Below are 16,089 nucleotides of genomic sequence, written 5' to 3' on the forward strand. Positions count from 1 at the left end.
CCCCTTCACAGAGCTACACTCCATCACATCCCCTCCCTCTCTCCATTAGTCTTTTATTTTGATGTCATCATCTTTTCCCCCCATTATGAGGGTCTTGTGAAGATAGTGCTAGGCACTGCGGGGTCATGGATATTACGCAAACCAAAATTTAATGCTGGAAACGTGGCTGAGATCCCATTTCCGTTCTGGCTCATTCCTGACAGGAGAGGCTTACTGAGTGGTGACATGACTTCCTGTAATATCAACAGTCTGCTCTTCTCACATGATTAAAAAACATTGCAAAAGGGTTGGAGAGACAGCTTAGTGGTTAAGGTGCTTGCCTGCAAAGCCTAAGAACTCGTGTTCGAATCTCCAGGTGCCATGCAAGCCATACGCACGGTGACATAAGTGTGCAATGTTGCACACACACACGCACACAAGGGGGCTCACGCATCTGGAGTTCGTTTGCAGTGGCTAAAGGCCCAGACATGCCCACTCTTTCTCTCTCTCTCTCTCTCAAGTAAATAAAAGAAAAAAATTTTAAACATTGCAAAAGACTAAGTTTGGGCTGGAGAGATGGCTTAACAGTTAAGGCACTTGCCTATGAAGCCTAATGACCAGAGTTTGATTCCTCAGTGCCCACATAAAGCCAGATGCACAAAATGGTGCATGCGTCCGAAATTTGTCTGCAGTGGCTAGTGGTCCTGGCATGCCTATCCCTCTGTCTGTCTCTTCTTTCTCTTTCTGCTTGCAAATAAATTTTTTAAAAGACTGATTTTTGTCCTTGGCTGTATGTGACAGTAGATATGAAGTGACAGGGACCTTAGATTCTTTTTTTATTGTTGTTGTTTTTGGTTTTTCGAGGTAGGGTCTCACTCTGGTCCAGGCTGACCTGGAATTAACTCTGTCATCTCAGGGTGGCCTTGAACTCATGGCAATCCTCCTACCTCTGCCTCCCGAGTGCTGGGATTAAAGGCGTGCACCACCATGCCCGGCTTGGACCTTAGATTATTATCCTTACATGGCCATTTAATTTCTTCATAGAGTAACTTCTACATCTAAAAAAAAAAAAGAAAAAATGAAGCCCAGCATGGTGGCGTACACCTTTAATCCCAGCACTCAGGAGGCAGAGGGAGGAGGATCGCCATGAGTTCAAGGCCACCCTGAGACTACACAATGAATTCCAGGTCAGCCTAGACTAGAATGAAACCCTACATTTAAAAAAAAAAAAACGGAACTGAACTATAATCTGTAAAACTATTATTCTACATATTATGGAAGTAAAACAGATAACTCAACTTAGAACTTTCTTCTCTGCTAAATCACCTTTGTTACCTACCCAATACAACAGCCTCTTAAGGGGATTAAGGGCCACACATACAGACTCATTATAAATTTTTTTTAACTTTTTAATACTTTATTTTTATTTATTTGAGAGAGAGAGAATGGGCTTTATAGAGGTCATGTGACTTGTTCAGCTGAAGAACCAAGACAAGAAACCATATTCAGCTCTCCTTTCAGGTCTCAGAGCGCTTTTCACAATAAAAAGTAAAGAGGTGTACAAGATGTAAATGGTCACACTACACACTTCTTAGCTGAGAAAAACTAACTTACAATTTTAGTATGACCCTTTAACACACATCTCTGAGGAAGGGAGGGAAGGAGGGAGAGAGGAAGGAGAAAGAAGGGATAACCCCAGCATTTAATATGCAGTTACGAACACATAGTCAGCTGGGGTGCAACTCAGTGGTACAGTACTTGCCTAGTGGGTAGGAGCCTTGAACTTGACCCCCAACCCAAAGGGAAGATAAATATATTTAGTCATATCCCATTAACTATGCAGATGAATTTGCTTCAGGGAATTTCTCTGCAAGTTCTCAGTGAAAGATTTTCTTGAGTAGCAAGTGTGTGCTGGGTGCACAACACGTAACACAAGACTGCTGACACAAAGTCAGTGAAGGAGAAGCGTGTACCATGGGCCTCACGGTGAAATCGCAGCTAAGCTAAAGCAGGTGATAAAAGAATTCATTCAGGGCTGCAGAGATGGCTCAGTAGTCAAGGCACTTGCCTGCAAAGGATAACAACCCGAATTCAATTCATTCAGGAGCTGGAGAGATGGCTCAGTGATTAAAAGCACTTGCTTGCAATGCCTGATGGCCTGGGTTCAATTCCCTAGTACCCACATAAAGCCAGGTGCATAAAGGAGTGCATGCATCTGAAGTTTGCTTGCAGCAACATGAAGCCCTGGAGTTTCCATACTCACTCTGTCTGTCTGACTGTCTCTCTCAAATAAATAAATAACTTTCTCATATGTGGATCCTAGCTACAAATGACTGGACTTCTATGTGAGTAGGAAGAAAACTCAGTAGCAGAGGCCAATAAGCTAGAAAGGAGATATAAAGGGAATAGAAAGGGGGAAGACATATATATATATATGTAAGAAAGAACAGATTAATGGGGATGAGAAGGCCTAAGTGAGGTCAGGGGAAGAGTTGAGTGAAGGAAAGGTGGAGGGAGGACTAACCAAAATCTAAGAGGATATAAATAAATCATATGGAAACTTACACTTTTTTGGACAATGAAACACACAGGAGCCACTAGAAAATTGTCAATGCCAGGAATGGGATACCTTCCAGTGAGTTTTGGCCAGGGAGGTCCCTGATGCCCCCAAAACACTACAGGCCATTGCTGAGGCCCTTGGCTTCCCACCAGGAATAGATGGTAAGACCCTATTGCTGAAGACTCCACATACTTGGGCTGCAAGGTTACTGAGAAATCCTGCTGGTACTGAGCTGATAACCTCCTCTATGTAGACCAGCTGACAGAAAGCTAGAAAAAGCTATGCTGCATGCAGTTCAATGGGAAAGAGAGAAATCACCAGTGAAGATACTCAACAGTGGACACTACACGCCATATATTTGGCTAGCCAGACCAAATGAGCCAACGGGTGCAATTATGGCATGTCTGTTATGGGGAAAACCAACCGCCCTCTAATTTGACTGAGCTCTAGGTTCAGCCCGCTCCATGGGAGGGAATACATGCCTGATACTGAAAACCTACAACAGGAGTAGTCATGAGCCCTAGGGGTGAAACATCTGCTGCTGTCTGGCTAAATGTATATACTATGCTCATCAAACTGCCCAGTAAGCACTACTCTTAATGTTCATACCTATATATTAATGCTACTCTCACTTTTGGCTAGAGAAGTTTCTCTTTTCAGATGGCTGTGATCTTGGGATGAGAAGGCACCATGATGTTGAGAAGAAGTGACAGAGGAGTGCTCAGCACTAAAATATCCCTATCACACCTTCCAAGGCTCAGGGTCCATTGTGGAAGAGGGGGCAGAAAGAATGTAAGAGCCAGAGGAAGGGTAGGAGTCCTTACAACATGCTCCTCCAGATACAAAATGGCCTGGATATCCATGACCTCACAGTGCCTGACACTACCTACATAAGACCATTATAATAAGAGAATAAGATCATGACATCAAAATAAAAGAGACTGATTAAGAGGGGGAGGGAATATGAGAGAGAGTGGAGTTGCAAAGGGAGGAGGGAATTACTATGGGATAATTATAATTATAATTTATAATTATGGGCTTTGTCAATAAAAATAAATAAACATAAGTAATTCACTCAGCTTTATAAGCAGAAACACTTTAACATATAAAAATATCTAAATTCCATGATTGGGGGGGGTACCCAATTCTGGAAAACAAATATCCACATGTAAAGACTACCAGTTTAGGGCCGGAGAGATGGCTTAGCGGTTAAGCACTTGCCTGTGAAGCCTAAGGACCCCGGTTCGAGGCTTGGTTCCCCAGGTCCCATGTTAGCCAGATGCACAAGGGGGCGCACGCGTCTGGAGTTCGTTTGCAGAGGCTGGAAGCCCTGGCGCGCCCATTCTCTCTCTCTCCCTCTATCTGTCTTTCTCTCTATGTCTGTCGCTCTCAAATAAATAAATAAAAAATGAACAAAAAAAATTAAAAAAAAAAAGACTACCAGTTTAGAAATAATAGTATATTAGGACAAGTATATACTAGGCATGAGCTACAAGCTGACATTTAAATACTCCTCTGAAGACTAAGGGCTGGGGGCATGGCTTACCAGGAAAAGTCCTTGCTATACAAGTATAAGGACCAGACAGAGCTCAGGAGCTGTGGAACATGCCTGTGGTCCCACACTGGGAGGCAGAGACAAGGACTCCCTGAGGTTTTCTGGCTAGCTACTCCAGCCCAGCCAGTGAGCTCTAGGTTCAGTGAGAGACGCTGTATACACAGTGATTGAGGAAAACACTCAAGGTCAACCTTTGGCCTCCACATGCATGTGCATGTGAGCGTGCACCTACATGCGCACACACACACACATCACTCGCACCCACCCCCCACATACTACATGCACAAGGAAAAGCAATTAAGAATAAATAAGAACTTCTCACAACTGAATCAGCCCTCTCTTCATGTGCCACTGCAAAGGATTCCATAATGAAATAAACGAGTCAGAAGGTTCTCCTAACATTCAGCTGCATGTACAGTAGGAAGAGGAATGTCACCAGACAAGGGGACAATATGTGAAAGATTTAAGAGCTCTGTTACTATGATCCATCCCTAAGATGGGTTGAATTGTACACGTACCACACAGATGCCCGAATCTCAGTAGCCTTTACTGGAAATCAAAATGAATTAGCCCAGGGACGAACGACTACTTGAGGAACAATGTGTGATTCAGCAATGCTGCTTCCTTGCTGAGTTAACACGGACTCCTTGGCTGTTGCTACACAGGTTCACAGGCGCGGACACCTACACTTCCCAGTCTAACTATACTTACAACCCACAGTGTGCCACAAAAACTGAACCATAATCATGACATAATACAATTTAGAACCATCTGTTACTAAAGCAGTTGAAGGTCAATATTCATGGATCTTCATGACAATCACAACTTGGTAGGGCCCATGAAGGACAAAACAACACTTAATATCAACATGAGTGTAAAAGCTTTTAAAACACTTATTTTTAAAACAGGGGTCCAAAGAAATTTGGAATTAAGATATATGATACATCCAATAGTTATTAAAATTGGGTATTTAAAATCTGAACAAGGCTAACGTTAGCACTGACAGAATTTTAAGCGTTCTGTCTATTTTCACCCAGCCTCACCTCCTAAGCACGGCTCGTGTGCTTAGCTGAGAGGGGCTTCACGGCCATGTTTGTGCGGATGCCCCACTCTGCTGCCAGCACGAGGGGCACCAACGCGGAGCTTGGTGTCTGGGAGAGCAGCACCTCACGGAAGCGCACAGAGCTGCACCCCGTACCCGCACGCTGCCTTTGCTTCTCCTCAGAGGACGTATACCCACATTACCAGCTATAAAAACATTTAGGAACTTAGTGCAACAATTCTTCAGAAACTGAACTTCATGTACATTTGTTTTCTGTCATCCAGCCTGATTAGATGGTGGTTTTGAGTTTGATTCATATGAATTACAAAGATAAAATATAACTATAAAAATACACAAGGCAAATTCCATCTTTAGGACTTGAGTTGCAAATTTGTCAAAAGCTTTAACTCAAATATGGTGGCTCATGCTTATAATCCCAGTACCCAGAAAGCTGAAGCAGGAGGAGTGAGAGGCCAGCCTGGACCACATAGTGAGATACTTTCCCAAAAACAAGTTTTAGCTGGGAAGCCGGGCATGGTGGCTTAATCCCAGCACTCAGGAGGCAGAGGTAGGAGGACTGCCACGAGTTCAAGGCCACCCTGAGACTACACAGTGAATTCCAGGTCAGCCTGGCCTGAAATAACCCCTAACTTGAAAAACAAAACAAACAAGCAAAAATAATAATAATATTTGTTTTTCAGTGCTAAGGATCAAACCCAGGGCCTTAAGTACTGAATCCAGGGCCTTAAACAATCATCCATAGGGCTAAAATCCCCAACCTCAAAATTAAAAAAATTTTAAAACAGAATTTCAAACTTAAAGAAGGAAGCATTAACATAAAATTGATTGTTTTAAGAACATACAGGATATATAGGCATACATTGGATTTTTTTTTTTTTTTACCTAAACCTACTGTATCTAAAAGTTTAGAAATACTGATTTTGTGAACAGAAACGCTTTTGGTTAGATTTAGGAGTTATAATAAAGTGAGTCTTTAAGAACAACTTACAATCCAGAAGGCAAACTACTGGCCGCAGTGATGCCAAATGAATACTGCATGGCTTCTACGAGGATAAAGTCAAACAAGGCTGACAGGACCCAGGAACCCAGCAGAAAGGACTGAAAAATAAAACAGGGAAGCGGAAATGAGTAAGATAAAAAGAAACTAACATTTATTCAGTTAAGAGTCAGCTCAGACATATACATAAATACACAAATAACTATAATAATATCTAAAAATAATAAAATAATTTATTTTTGTTAGAATTCTCAAAACTGAGGAATAAAACCCTATTTTTCTAATGTATTAGCTTCCATAATTTTAAGGTATGTTGAAGTATTTATACCAAGACACACTGTTAACAACTCACAAACTCTTAATTTAAATAAGTGATGAAAATTTTATTAGCCAAAGTCCTAATTGAAATTTGTATTACTTTATCACACTTAATACTGTGCTGTATAATTACTATAACTATATTATTTTATTATGTTATTGGTTTAAACTTTAAATTTTGGGGGTAGGAATGAAGCAGGAGCTCACTCTAGTCTGGGAATCACTTGGAACTCACTGGAACACCAAGCTGGCCCTGAACTCAGAGGGATCCTTCTACCTCAGCCTCCCCAGGGCTGGGATTAAAGGTGTGAGCCACCACACTCTGCTTTGAGTTTTTCTTTAATTCTCATACTCATCAGATGTAGGATCATGAAATTTAAAAGATAATTATAAGCAACAGGCCAGGTTTGACTAAATAAAACCCATTTTAAAATAAAGGGCTGATATAGTGGTACACATCTGTATTCTCAGTTATTCAAAAGGCCAGCCTGGGCAGTTTAGCAAGAACTTATTTCAAAATTTTTAGGCCTGGCATAGTGGCACATGCTTTTAATCCCAGCACTCAAAAGGCAGAGGTAGGAGGAACACTGTGAGTTCAAGGCCAGCCTAAGACTACATAATGAATTCCAGGTCAGCCTAGACTAGAGCGAGACCCTACCTGAAACATGTTTTTTAAAACAATTTAAGAATTAGGAATGGAGCCATAATTGTTACTAGAAAATTTTCAGTGCTAGGGATAGAATTCCTTATAGTGAGTTGCTGGCTAGGGAGGTCACTGATGCCTCAAAAATATTACAGGCCATTGCCAAGGCCCTTGGTTTCTCACCAGGAATGGAGGGTAATACTCTACTGCTGAAGACTCCATATACTTGGGCTGCAAGGTCACTGAAAAATCCTGCTGGAGCTGAGCTGAAAACCTCCTCCATGTAGACCAGCTAACAGAAAGCTCGAAAAAGTTATGCTGCATGCAGTTCAATAGAACAGTGCAAGCCTTAAAGTTGGCCAGCCAGGCCAAGTGAGCCAACAGGTGAAATAGTGGCATGTCTGTTATGGAGGAAACCAACCACCCTCTAATTTGACTAGAGGCCCACTCCATGGGAGGGAATATATCCCTGACACTGAAAACCTACAATAGAGGTAGTCACGAGCCCTAGGGATGTAACATCTGCTCCTGTCTGGCTAAATATATATACTATGCCCACCAAACTGCCCGGTAAGCACTTCTCTTAGTGTTACTGTTAATGCTACTCTCGCTTTTGGTTAGAGAACCTTCTCTTTTCAGATGGCAGTGACCTTGGGAGGACTCAGAAGGCATCATCGTGCTGGAAAGAAGAGACCCAGAGTGTGCAGAAATGCAATATCTATATCACACCTTCCAAGGCTCAGGGTCCATTGTGGAAGAGGTGGTGGAAAGAATGTAAGAGCCAAAGGAAGGGTAGGACTCCTTACAACATGCTCCTCCAGACACAAAAGGGCCTGGATATCCATGACCTCACAGTGCCTGACACTACCTACACAAGACCATCATACTAGGAGGAATAGATCATGACATCAAAATAAAAGAGAGACTGGTTGAGAGGGGCAGGGGATATGATGGAGAGTGGAGTGTCAAAAGGGAAAGTAGGAAGGAAGGATGGAATTACCATGGGCTATTGTCTATAATTTTGGAAGTTGTTAATAAAAAAATAAATTTAGAAAAGTGAAAAAGAAAAAGAATTAGGAATGGGCTGGAGGGATGGCTCAGCAGTTAAAGGCATTTCTTGCAAAGCTTTATGGCTCAAGTTCGATTCCCCAGTACCCATGTAAAGCCAGATGCAAAAAGTAGGTCAGGTGTCTGGAGTTAATTTGAAGTAGCAGGAGGCTCTAGTATGTCCATTCTCTGCCTCAAATAAAACAGGCCCTAAGGGTGCCAAATAAGTAAATAATGATATAAATAAATGTCATTTTTCCAGAACCTAAGTAGAAAAGGTATAATATAGAAAAACTTACTGCAAACTTCCTGCTTCCATATCTTCTTTCAAATATTCTAAAATTATAAATAAGCAGACTACTGCAGAAAGTATCTTTCAAATCAAGGCAAATGAGTCTTCCGCAGATCAACCTCCAAATCTAGATGAGGATTTAAAGAAAGAACAAAAACTGAGAAAGATTTTCCAGGTCTCTACCTTGTTTCATGCTGCCTATCTGTAAGGTCTAAGTAAACACACACACACAAAAGAAAATCCAGCATGTATGACTAAGAGTGAGCTCAGGGGCTGGAGAGATGACTTATCAGTTAAGGTGCTTGCCTATGAAGCCTAAGGACCCAGGTTTGATTCCCCAGTACCCATGTAAGCCAGATACACATGGAAGTGCACGCATCTGGAGTTCGTTTGCAGTGGCTGGAGGCCCTGGTGCACCCATTCTCATTCTCTCTCTCTCAAATAAATAAATGAATAAAATATTTTTGAAAAAAAGAGTGAGCTCAACTTTCTCATCCTAGGAATTTCTTCCAACAGAAAAAGGGGCATTTGCAATTTCTTTGCTAATTATATGAAAATGTATTAAGACAATAGCAAACTTATAAGAAAAACTGCAATGCTTTTTAGTAAAATAAATATTGGATATAACAGCTCAAATGAAAGACTTAAATTTTAATTGCATGTTGCTGAATTTAAAACAAGGCTGTAACTGAGAAATAATTTAGGTGTAAACTTAAAAATATGCATTTCTGGGCTAGTGAGATGACTTAGTGATTAAGGCACTTGCCTGTGAAGCCTAAGGACCTAGGTTTCACTCCCTAGAGCCGATTTAAGCCAGATGCACAAAGTGATGCATGCACTGGAGTTCATTTACAGCAGCTGGAGGCCCTGGTGCACCATTCTGTCTCTTTTTTTCTCTCCCCATTACAAATAATGTAAATCTGAGCTTAATTTTTAAAATATATATATATTTATTTATTTGTAAGCAGAGAGACAGGGAGAGAAACAGCAAGGGTGGGGGAGAGAGGGAGAGAGGGCGGGAGAGAAAATGGGTACACCAGGGCCTCCAGCACAGCAAATGAACTCCAGATGCATGCACTACTTTGTGCATCTGGTTTTACATGGGTACTGGGGAATCGAACCTGGGTCACTAGGCTTTGCAGACAAGCACCTGAACTGTATGTAGAGCCATCTCTCCAGCCCCATTCTGAGCTTAATTTTAATCACCAAAGAGCTTCACAGCAACTATGTATAAGACAACTTATGGGAACTGCTGCTAGGATTACTATGTTTAGAAATATTATCAGCTTTTTAAAATTCACTTCTGGCTGGATGAAAAACAAAGAAATATACAAAACAAACTGGGCGTAGTGGCGCATGCCTTTAATCCCAGCACTCAGGGGAGGCAGAGAGGTAGGAGGATCGTCATGAGTTCGAGGGCACCCGGAGACTACATAGTGAATTCCAGATCAGCCTGAGCTACAGTGAGACCCTACCTCACAAAAGAAAAAAAAGAAAAACAAAACAAAACAAATAAGAAACTACTAGAAGTCCTACTGTGAGTCTTAAACATTTTCCAGATTTTTAAAGATTATCCCAAAGACATCTGCAAAAGTTTTGCCTTTATTTTCCCTTCAAAATTATCTTATAAGGTAACTGGGACATATGAACTCTGTCCTTCCTTTAAATTTTTATTGTGATAAAATAGACAAAAGATAAAGTCTCCCATTTTAACTGTTTTTGAGTGTACTGAAAACATATGCAAGGGGCTGGAGAGATGGCTCAGCAGTTAAAGGCATTTGCTTGCAAAGTGTGATGACCCTGGTTCGATGCCCAAGTACCCACTTAAAGCCAGATACACAAAGTGGTACATCCATCAGTGGGTAGGAGGCTCTGACATGCCCATATTCACTGTTTGTCTCTTTCTTTCTAGCTTTCTCTATCAAATAGGCAAATAAATACTTGGGGGGCTGGAGAGATGGATAAATGGTTAAGGCACTCGCCTGCAAAGCCAAAGGACCCAGGTTCAATTCCCCAGGACCCAAGTAAGACAGATGCACAAGGTGGCACATGCATCTGGAGTTTGTTTGCAGTGGCTGGAGGCCCTGATGCAGCCATATTCTTTCTCTCTCTCTGCCTCTTTCTCTCTTTCCACTAAATAAATAGATAATAATAAAAATGAAATTGAACCAATGTGTTTAGTAACACTGAAATTTCTTTATTATAATTTGCTCTGCTGAAAATATCAATAAATACAATTAGAGGACTTCCAGTTAAGATGGCAGCGTAGGAACCACACCAAAGCAGCCAAGAGGAGAAAAAGCAAAAAACAAACAAACAAACAAACAAAAAACAGGAAAATATACTCTTGTACGAAAAAGTGAAGGTGTGTAAGAAATTCCCGACCACAGCAGAGGAGTAGGAGAAATCCAGAGCACCTAGAACCCACAGAAGAGGCTCCAGCGGTGGCGGCACCAGGTCCACACGGCCTCGGCCTCCAGGCTCGGCCTGAGCTGCAGGAAAAGCCAGGTGAGGGGATTTTCCACTCACACCAGCCACCAGCCTCCTTGAAAACTCAAGAACCATGAAAGGGAGGATGGCAGGGAGCTCGTGAAGAAGAGAATGGCGAGGACCAGTGGGAGAATTTCAGCCACCATCCAGAGCCACCCCTTCCCCTATTGCCAGCAATAGTGGCAGTAAAGGGCCAGAGAGCTGGGCAAGGGAGCTCACCTACACAGCACCCAGCACAGACGATCAGAGCAGCGACCCACCGACCCAGCCAGCCTACCGGACCCAAGCGGGCGCGCAGCATAGCTGAGACCCAAGCCTCCCAGAAGGTAACTGGGATTATACCAGGTTGGTGCCTGCCAAATAAGCCTGGTATATGGGATGGAATCAGCAGTGCTAATGGCACCTTCCATGTCAGGGTAAATCATATGTTAAGTCTGATGGATGGCTGGATTTGCCATTCTTAAATAAGCTATATTTTGGGCTTGTGGTTTGCTGCTTCCTGATTTATAGAGCCTTTGTCTCCTCTTCTGTCATCTGTTGACATCAAAATAAAAGAGAGACTGACAGGGGGAAGGGGTATGACGGGGAGTGGAGTTTCAAAGAAAGTGGGGGGAGGGGAATTACTATGGGTTATTGTCTACAATTATGGAAGTTGTCAATAAGGAAAATGAATTAAATTTTAAAAATACAATTAGAAAATGTACTTGTTAGTGGAAAATTAATAATAAATAGTATTTCTGCCAACTTAGGAGCTTTGAGAGACTTACAAATAGCAGGAAGAAAAGCCAAACCTAGAGGCTCAGGACATGGCCCAGCAGTTAAAGGTACTTGCTTGCAAAGCGTCCTGGCCCAGGTTTGATTCCCTAGCTGCCCTCATAGAGCCAGATAGGTATTTGTTGGCAGTAGCAAGAGACCCTGGCATGCTCATATGTGCACGTGTGCGTGCATGTGCACATACATGCACACACGCGCATGCACGCACACTCACATGCAAATACATACTTTAAAATAAAGAAAGAAAAAAAGGTGGCTGGGAATATTGCCTAGTGGTTAAGGGAATTGCCTGCAAAACCTAAGGAGGCAGGTTCAATTCCCCAGCACCCATGTAAGCCAGATGCACAAGGTGGCACATGCATCTGGAGTTTGTTTGCAGTGGCTAGGGGCCCTGGTGTGCCTATTTTCTCTCTCTCTAGCTCTCTCTCTCTCTTTTTTTTCTCTCTCTCTGCCTCTGTCAAATAAATAAAATATAAAAAAGAAAACCACAATATGGGGGGGGATCCCCATTCCCCACAGAGGCCAGTGGAGGAGTGCTTACCTGGAAGTCATTCTTGACAGCATGCAGGTCATACACGAAGAACTTCTGACAGTGAGGCAGCAAGAGGGCCAGCAGAAGGGAAAGGGCACTGGGGACCAGCAACAGGCTCTTTGACAGAGGTGCCTTGTCTAGGAGGAAAGAAGCTCACATTCAAAATGACTGTTACTACAACTTCAAAAAACACACTGATGGGAAGGTGTCTCAGCGATTTAAAAGGCACTTGCTTGCAAAGCCCAATGGCCTGGGTTCAATTTCCCAGTACCGACATAAAGCCAGATACATAAAGTGGCACATGTGTCTGGAGTCTATTTGCAGTGTCAGGAGACCCTGGCATGCCCATTCATAGTCTCTCTCTCTCTCTCCCTTTCTCTGTTTCAAATGAATAAGTATTTTTTTAAATGCACATGGATGAGGGTCCTGAGAGATAGCTTAATGGGCAAAGTACTTGCTGTGCATGCACGGGAATTCGAGTTCAGACACTAAGCACCCACATGAAAGTGACCGGCGTGGTGTGCACACACACAGTCTCAGAGCTACGGAGGTGCGAAACAAGACTGTCTGGGGCTCTTAGCTAGCTTGTCCAGCAAAATTGGTGAGCTCTGGATTAAGTGAGAGATTCTGTCTCAGAAGATAGGATGGAGAGTGACAGAAAAAGATACCCAACAACGACCTCTGGTCTCCATGTGCACATGCACGTTTGCATATAACACACACACACACACACACACGCACACGCACACGCGCGCGCGCGCGAAGAACAAGAGACTGGAGAGACAAGTACAGACATTCTGATGCCCAGCTCTTTTTACAACAAACAGCAGCAGGCGTCAGCAAAGGATGCCGAAGGATAAGTGGAATCTTTGGGAAGGGATTCACTATCAGTTGGCTCTCATAGGAAACCAGACAACGTAACAGCCAGTAATGTCCACAGAACACACTTCAGAAAATGGACGCTGAGTCGTGACGTGTGTTCCAGCAGCCCACCTGCCTCCCAGGGCTGACTGCCCACCGCTCTGCCCCAGAGCCTTCTCTATCTGCAAGGTGCTCACCTGCCTGCCGTGGGAACACAGTGGTTTCTGCTCCCAGACAACATCTCCAGCAGCATCCAGGCCTTCCCAGCCCAGTACTGCTTTATCTAAGCCTTATCCAGCCTCCAAGTTTCAGCTGTGTTTTCCACTTTCCTCCACCAACCTGATGGACCCATGTTAGCCTACACAGCGTTCCCAACTTTGGGCCCTGGCTCCCCCACACTGCCTAAGTCAGGGTTCCCTTCCGTTTTGCCTTCCTGATGACACGCGGGACCTCTGAAGGGAGGCACCTGCTTGCCCTTGCTGTGGACATCACAAGCCAAGAACAGCCCTGACGGGAGAACCGCTCAGCTCACCGCCAGGCAGGACCACAGAGGCATCGCCATGGGGCACTCTCAGATTCTGGGTGGGTTTTTTTTTTTCATTTTTTATTTTTGAAGATTCTGTATCTTATTCATAAGAAATTCCCTGGGGGTGGGTTTGCCAGTTACAGTTGGTACTGTGGTTTACAGCACTTGTGCAAGCATACAAAAATAGCTCCGGCAGTTCCTCTGGTGAGGTGCTGCAAGTGTCTGCACCTCTGAACTTGAGCCACTTACTGTGTCTGCGTACTCTCATCCAGGCTTCCAAGGCCTACACCCTAACAGAGCACCCCAATACCTGGTGCCTCAACAGGGCATGAGGGCGCCATGGCTGGCAGAGTGACGAGCTTTATTGAGTCTATCTTGAGCCATGGAAGCTATTTTCCTAGTGTGTAAAATGGAGACTAGAACTTACCAGAAGGATGTCATGAGGAAAAAATAAAACACACAGTGAAGAGAGGGCTGGGGATGTAGCTCAGTGGTTGAGGACCTGCCCAGGCTACATGAGGATCTGGATTTGCTTATCAGCACTACTCTTCCCATCCCCCCCCCAAAGAAAGAGTGGAAAACAGACAGCTCATGCCATCCCCACCATGCCAGGGCCCTCCTAGGTACGTGGGCTTCCTCTGTTCCAGGTAAATGGTTCATTGTTTTGACAAGACTGGAGCAGGGGTGTGACAGGTGTTCCTTCAAGAGAGAACTTGATTTGTGGAGGTAGGGGGCTCACTCCAGCTCAGGCTGACCTGGATGGAACCACTATGTCATCTCAGGGTGGCCTTGAACTCACAGCGCTCCTCCTACCTCTGCCTCCCGAGTGCTGGGTCTAAAGGCACGTGCCACCACGCCTGGCGAGAGCTTGAGTTTTGCTTCAACCTCCACCTGTCCTTATGAAGTGGCCGATGACTTCAGCCTCTTCCTTGGCACTCCTGAGCAAGTCAGCGTGACTGGGAAAACAACTACAGAGCTGAGCTGCAGACCCACGGCCGCAGAGCGCGCAGCGACATTGCACTCTCCCACAAGTCCACTGCTATTCTCCGCGAGTCTCCTCCCCAGCTTCTAAGCTCACGTCCTCGCCTCCCCACTCCTCCAGCCCCTCCACCGGCTCATACTCCCAATTCGGCCCCATTTTCTGAATAATTTGCCGTGGTATTCTCAATCCCTCCCTAAGCACTACTACACACAGACTACATACTAGTGCATGTTTCAAAGCTCTACGGATCAGGGGGAAGAGACGGATCAAGTCCCTACACTTGTCACCACTGTTCACAATCGAAGGAGAGAAAAGAAAATAAACAAGGTAGATTTACAGCGTGTCAGACAGAAACAAATGCCACAGAAAAACCAAGCAGGGAAAGCCCGAGGCTACCATCTACCATGTATTCCGTGGCCTCTTCTCAGACATGTGGCAGGGCTGCTAACACCCCCATCAACTGAAGTTGGATGGCATGTAACCTGCGGGCCGGGTAAACATGACATGTCACTCCCAGGCAGGTGTGGGGGGTCAAGCTGGGAGCCATGCTATCAGTAGACGCTGGAGATGGAGAGAGTGTGGGGCAGAGCCTCCCACTTCCCGCCCCCAACGATTCTAGTGGCACTGAGCTGCCTGGCAGCGGCTCCTGTAGAGCCAGCCCCTCACACTTGGGTTTGTCTGCTGCCACATCAGCCAGCAGCCACCTGCCCGCAGGGTAAAAGGGTGCCATTCTACTCAGGGCAGCTTGGGGGAGATTTAGCCATGACCTTAGGTGGTGGGCTTGCAGATACCTGGGGAGGGGGGTCTCTGGCAAAGGGAAGCGAGTCCAAAGGCTCTGAAAAGGGACCGCTGAAAGCAGGACAAGCAAGGCACATGGGGGGGGGGGCACAGCACAGAGCTGCAGGCCGTGCGAGGGCGTCCAGCCTCCCTCTGAGAGGAACAGTGACACATCAGCTGGAAGACGATCATCCGGGTTGCTAACTGAGAAGTGATTAGAGGAGGACAAGGACAGAAGGGTAGACCAGGGCTGGGGAAACAGACCTGCCAGTGAAATGACTGATTTCCTGGCAAGCACGAGGCCCGAGCTCCACATCCAGGACCGTGGAGGCACGCGTCTGTAACCGGCACCGGACGGCAGAAGCAGGCAGCTCTCGGGCTTGCTCAGCGGCTAGTCTAGCCCAACTGGTGAACTTCAAGTGAATAAGGGACCATATCACAAAAGAAGTGGATGACGTTTTCTGAGGCTGTCCTTTGGCATGCACGCATGCAGGAGGGACACCCTAAGCATACGCTGACAGACATGAACAAGCAGAAACAAGCTGTACTGCATGCATACGTCATCAAAAGAGAGGAAGTTCTGGCCCAGGCTACCCAATGGATGAACCTGAAGGACACTGTGCTAAGTGAAGTAAGCCAGTCACAGAGTATTACTTGATTCTACTTATATACTTATTGAATCACTGATTCTAC

At 44.7% G+C, this 16,089-nt stretch overlaps 1 protein-coding gene across 4 annotated transcripts in view; it reads right to left on the reverse strand.

Annotated features, from left to right (window-relative positions):
• The window catches only part of Ubac2 (UBA domain containing 2), a 156,785-nt gene that overhangs the window by 122,477 nt on the left and 18,219 nt on the right, over positions 1–16,089 (reverse strand). For 3 of the 4 annotated variants that reach the window (XM_045145669.1, XM_045145668.1, XM_004663384.2), the window contains exons 2-4: positions 12,260–12,387; positions 8,462–8,581; positions 6,146–6,255 (exon numbers count right to left, since the gene is read on the reverse strand). In XM_045145669.1, coding sequence (XP_045001604.1) covers positions 6,146–6,255; positions 8,462–8,581; positions 12,260–12,387 — 358 coding nt within the window. The remainder of the gene's footprint in view (positions 1–6,145; positions 6,256–8,461; positions 8,582–12,259; positions 12,388–16,089) is intronic. The other variant, XM_045145670.1, reaches the window with a different exon arrangement.

This window comes from Jaculus jaculus, chromosome 3, assembly GCF_020740685.1.
Source record: "Jaculus jaculus isolate mJacJac1 chromosome 3, mJacJac1.mat.Y.cur, whole genome shotgun sequence".
NCBI classification, from domain to species: domain Eukaryota; kingdom Metazoa; phylum Chordata; class Mammalia; order Rodentia; family Dipodidae; genus Jaculus; species Jaculus jaculus.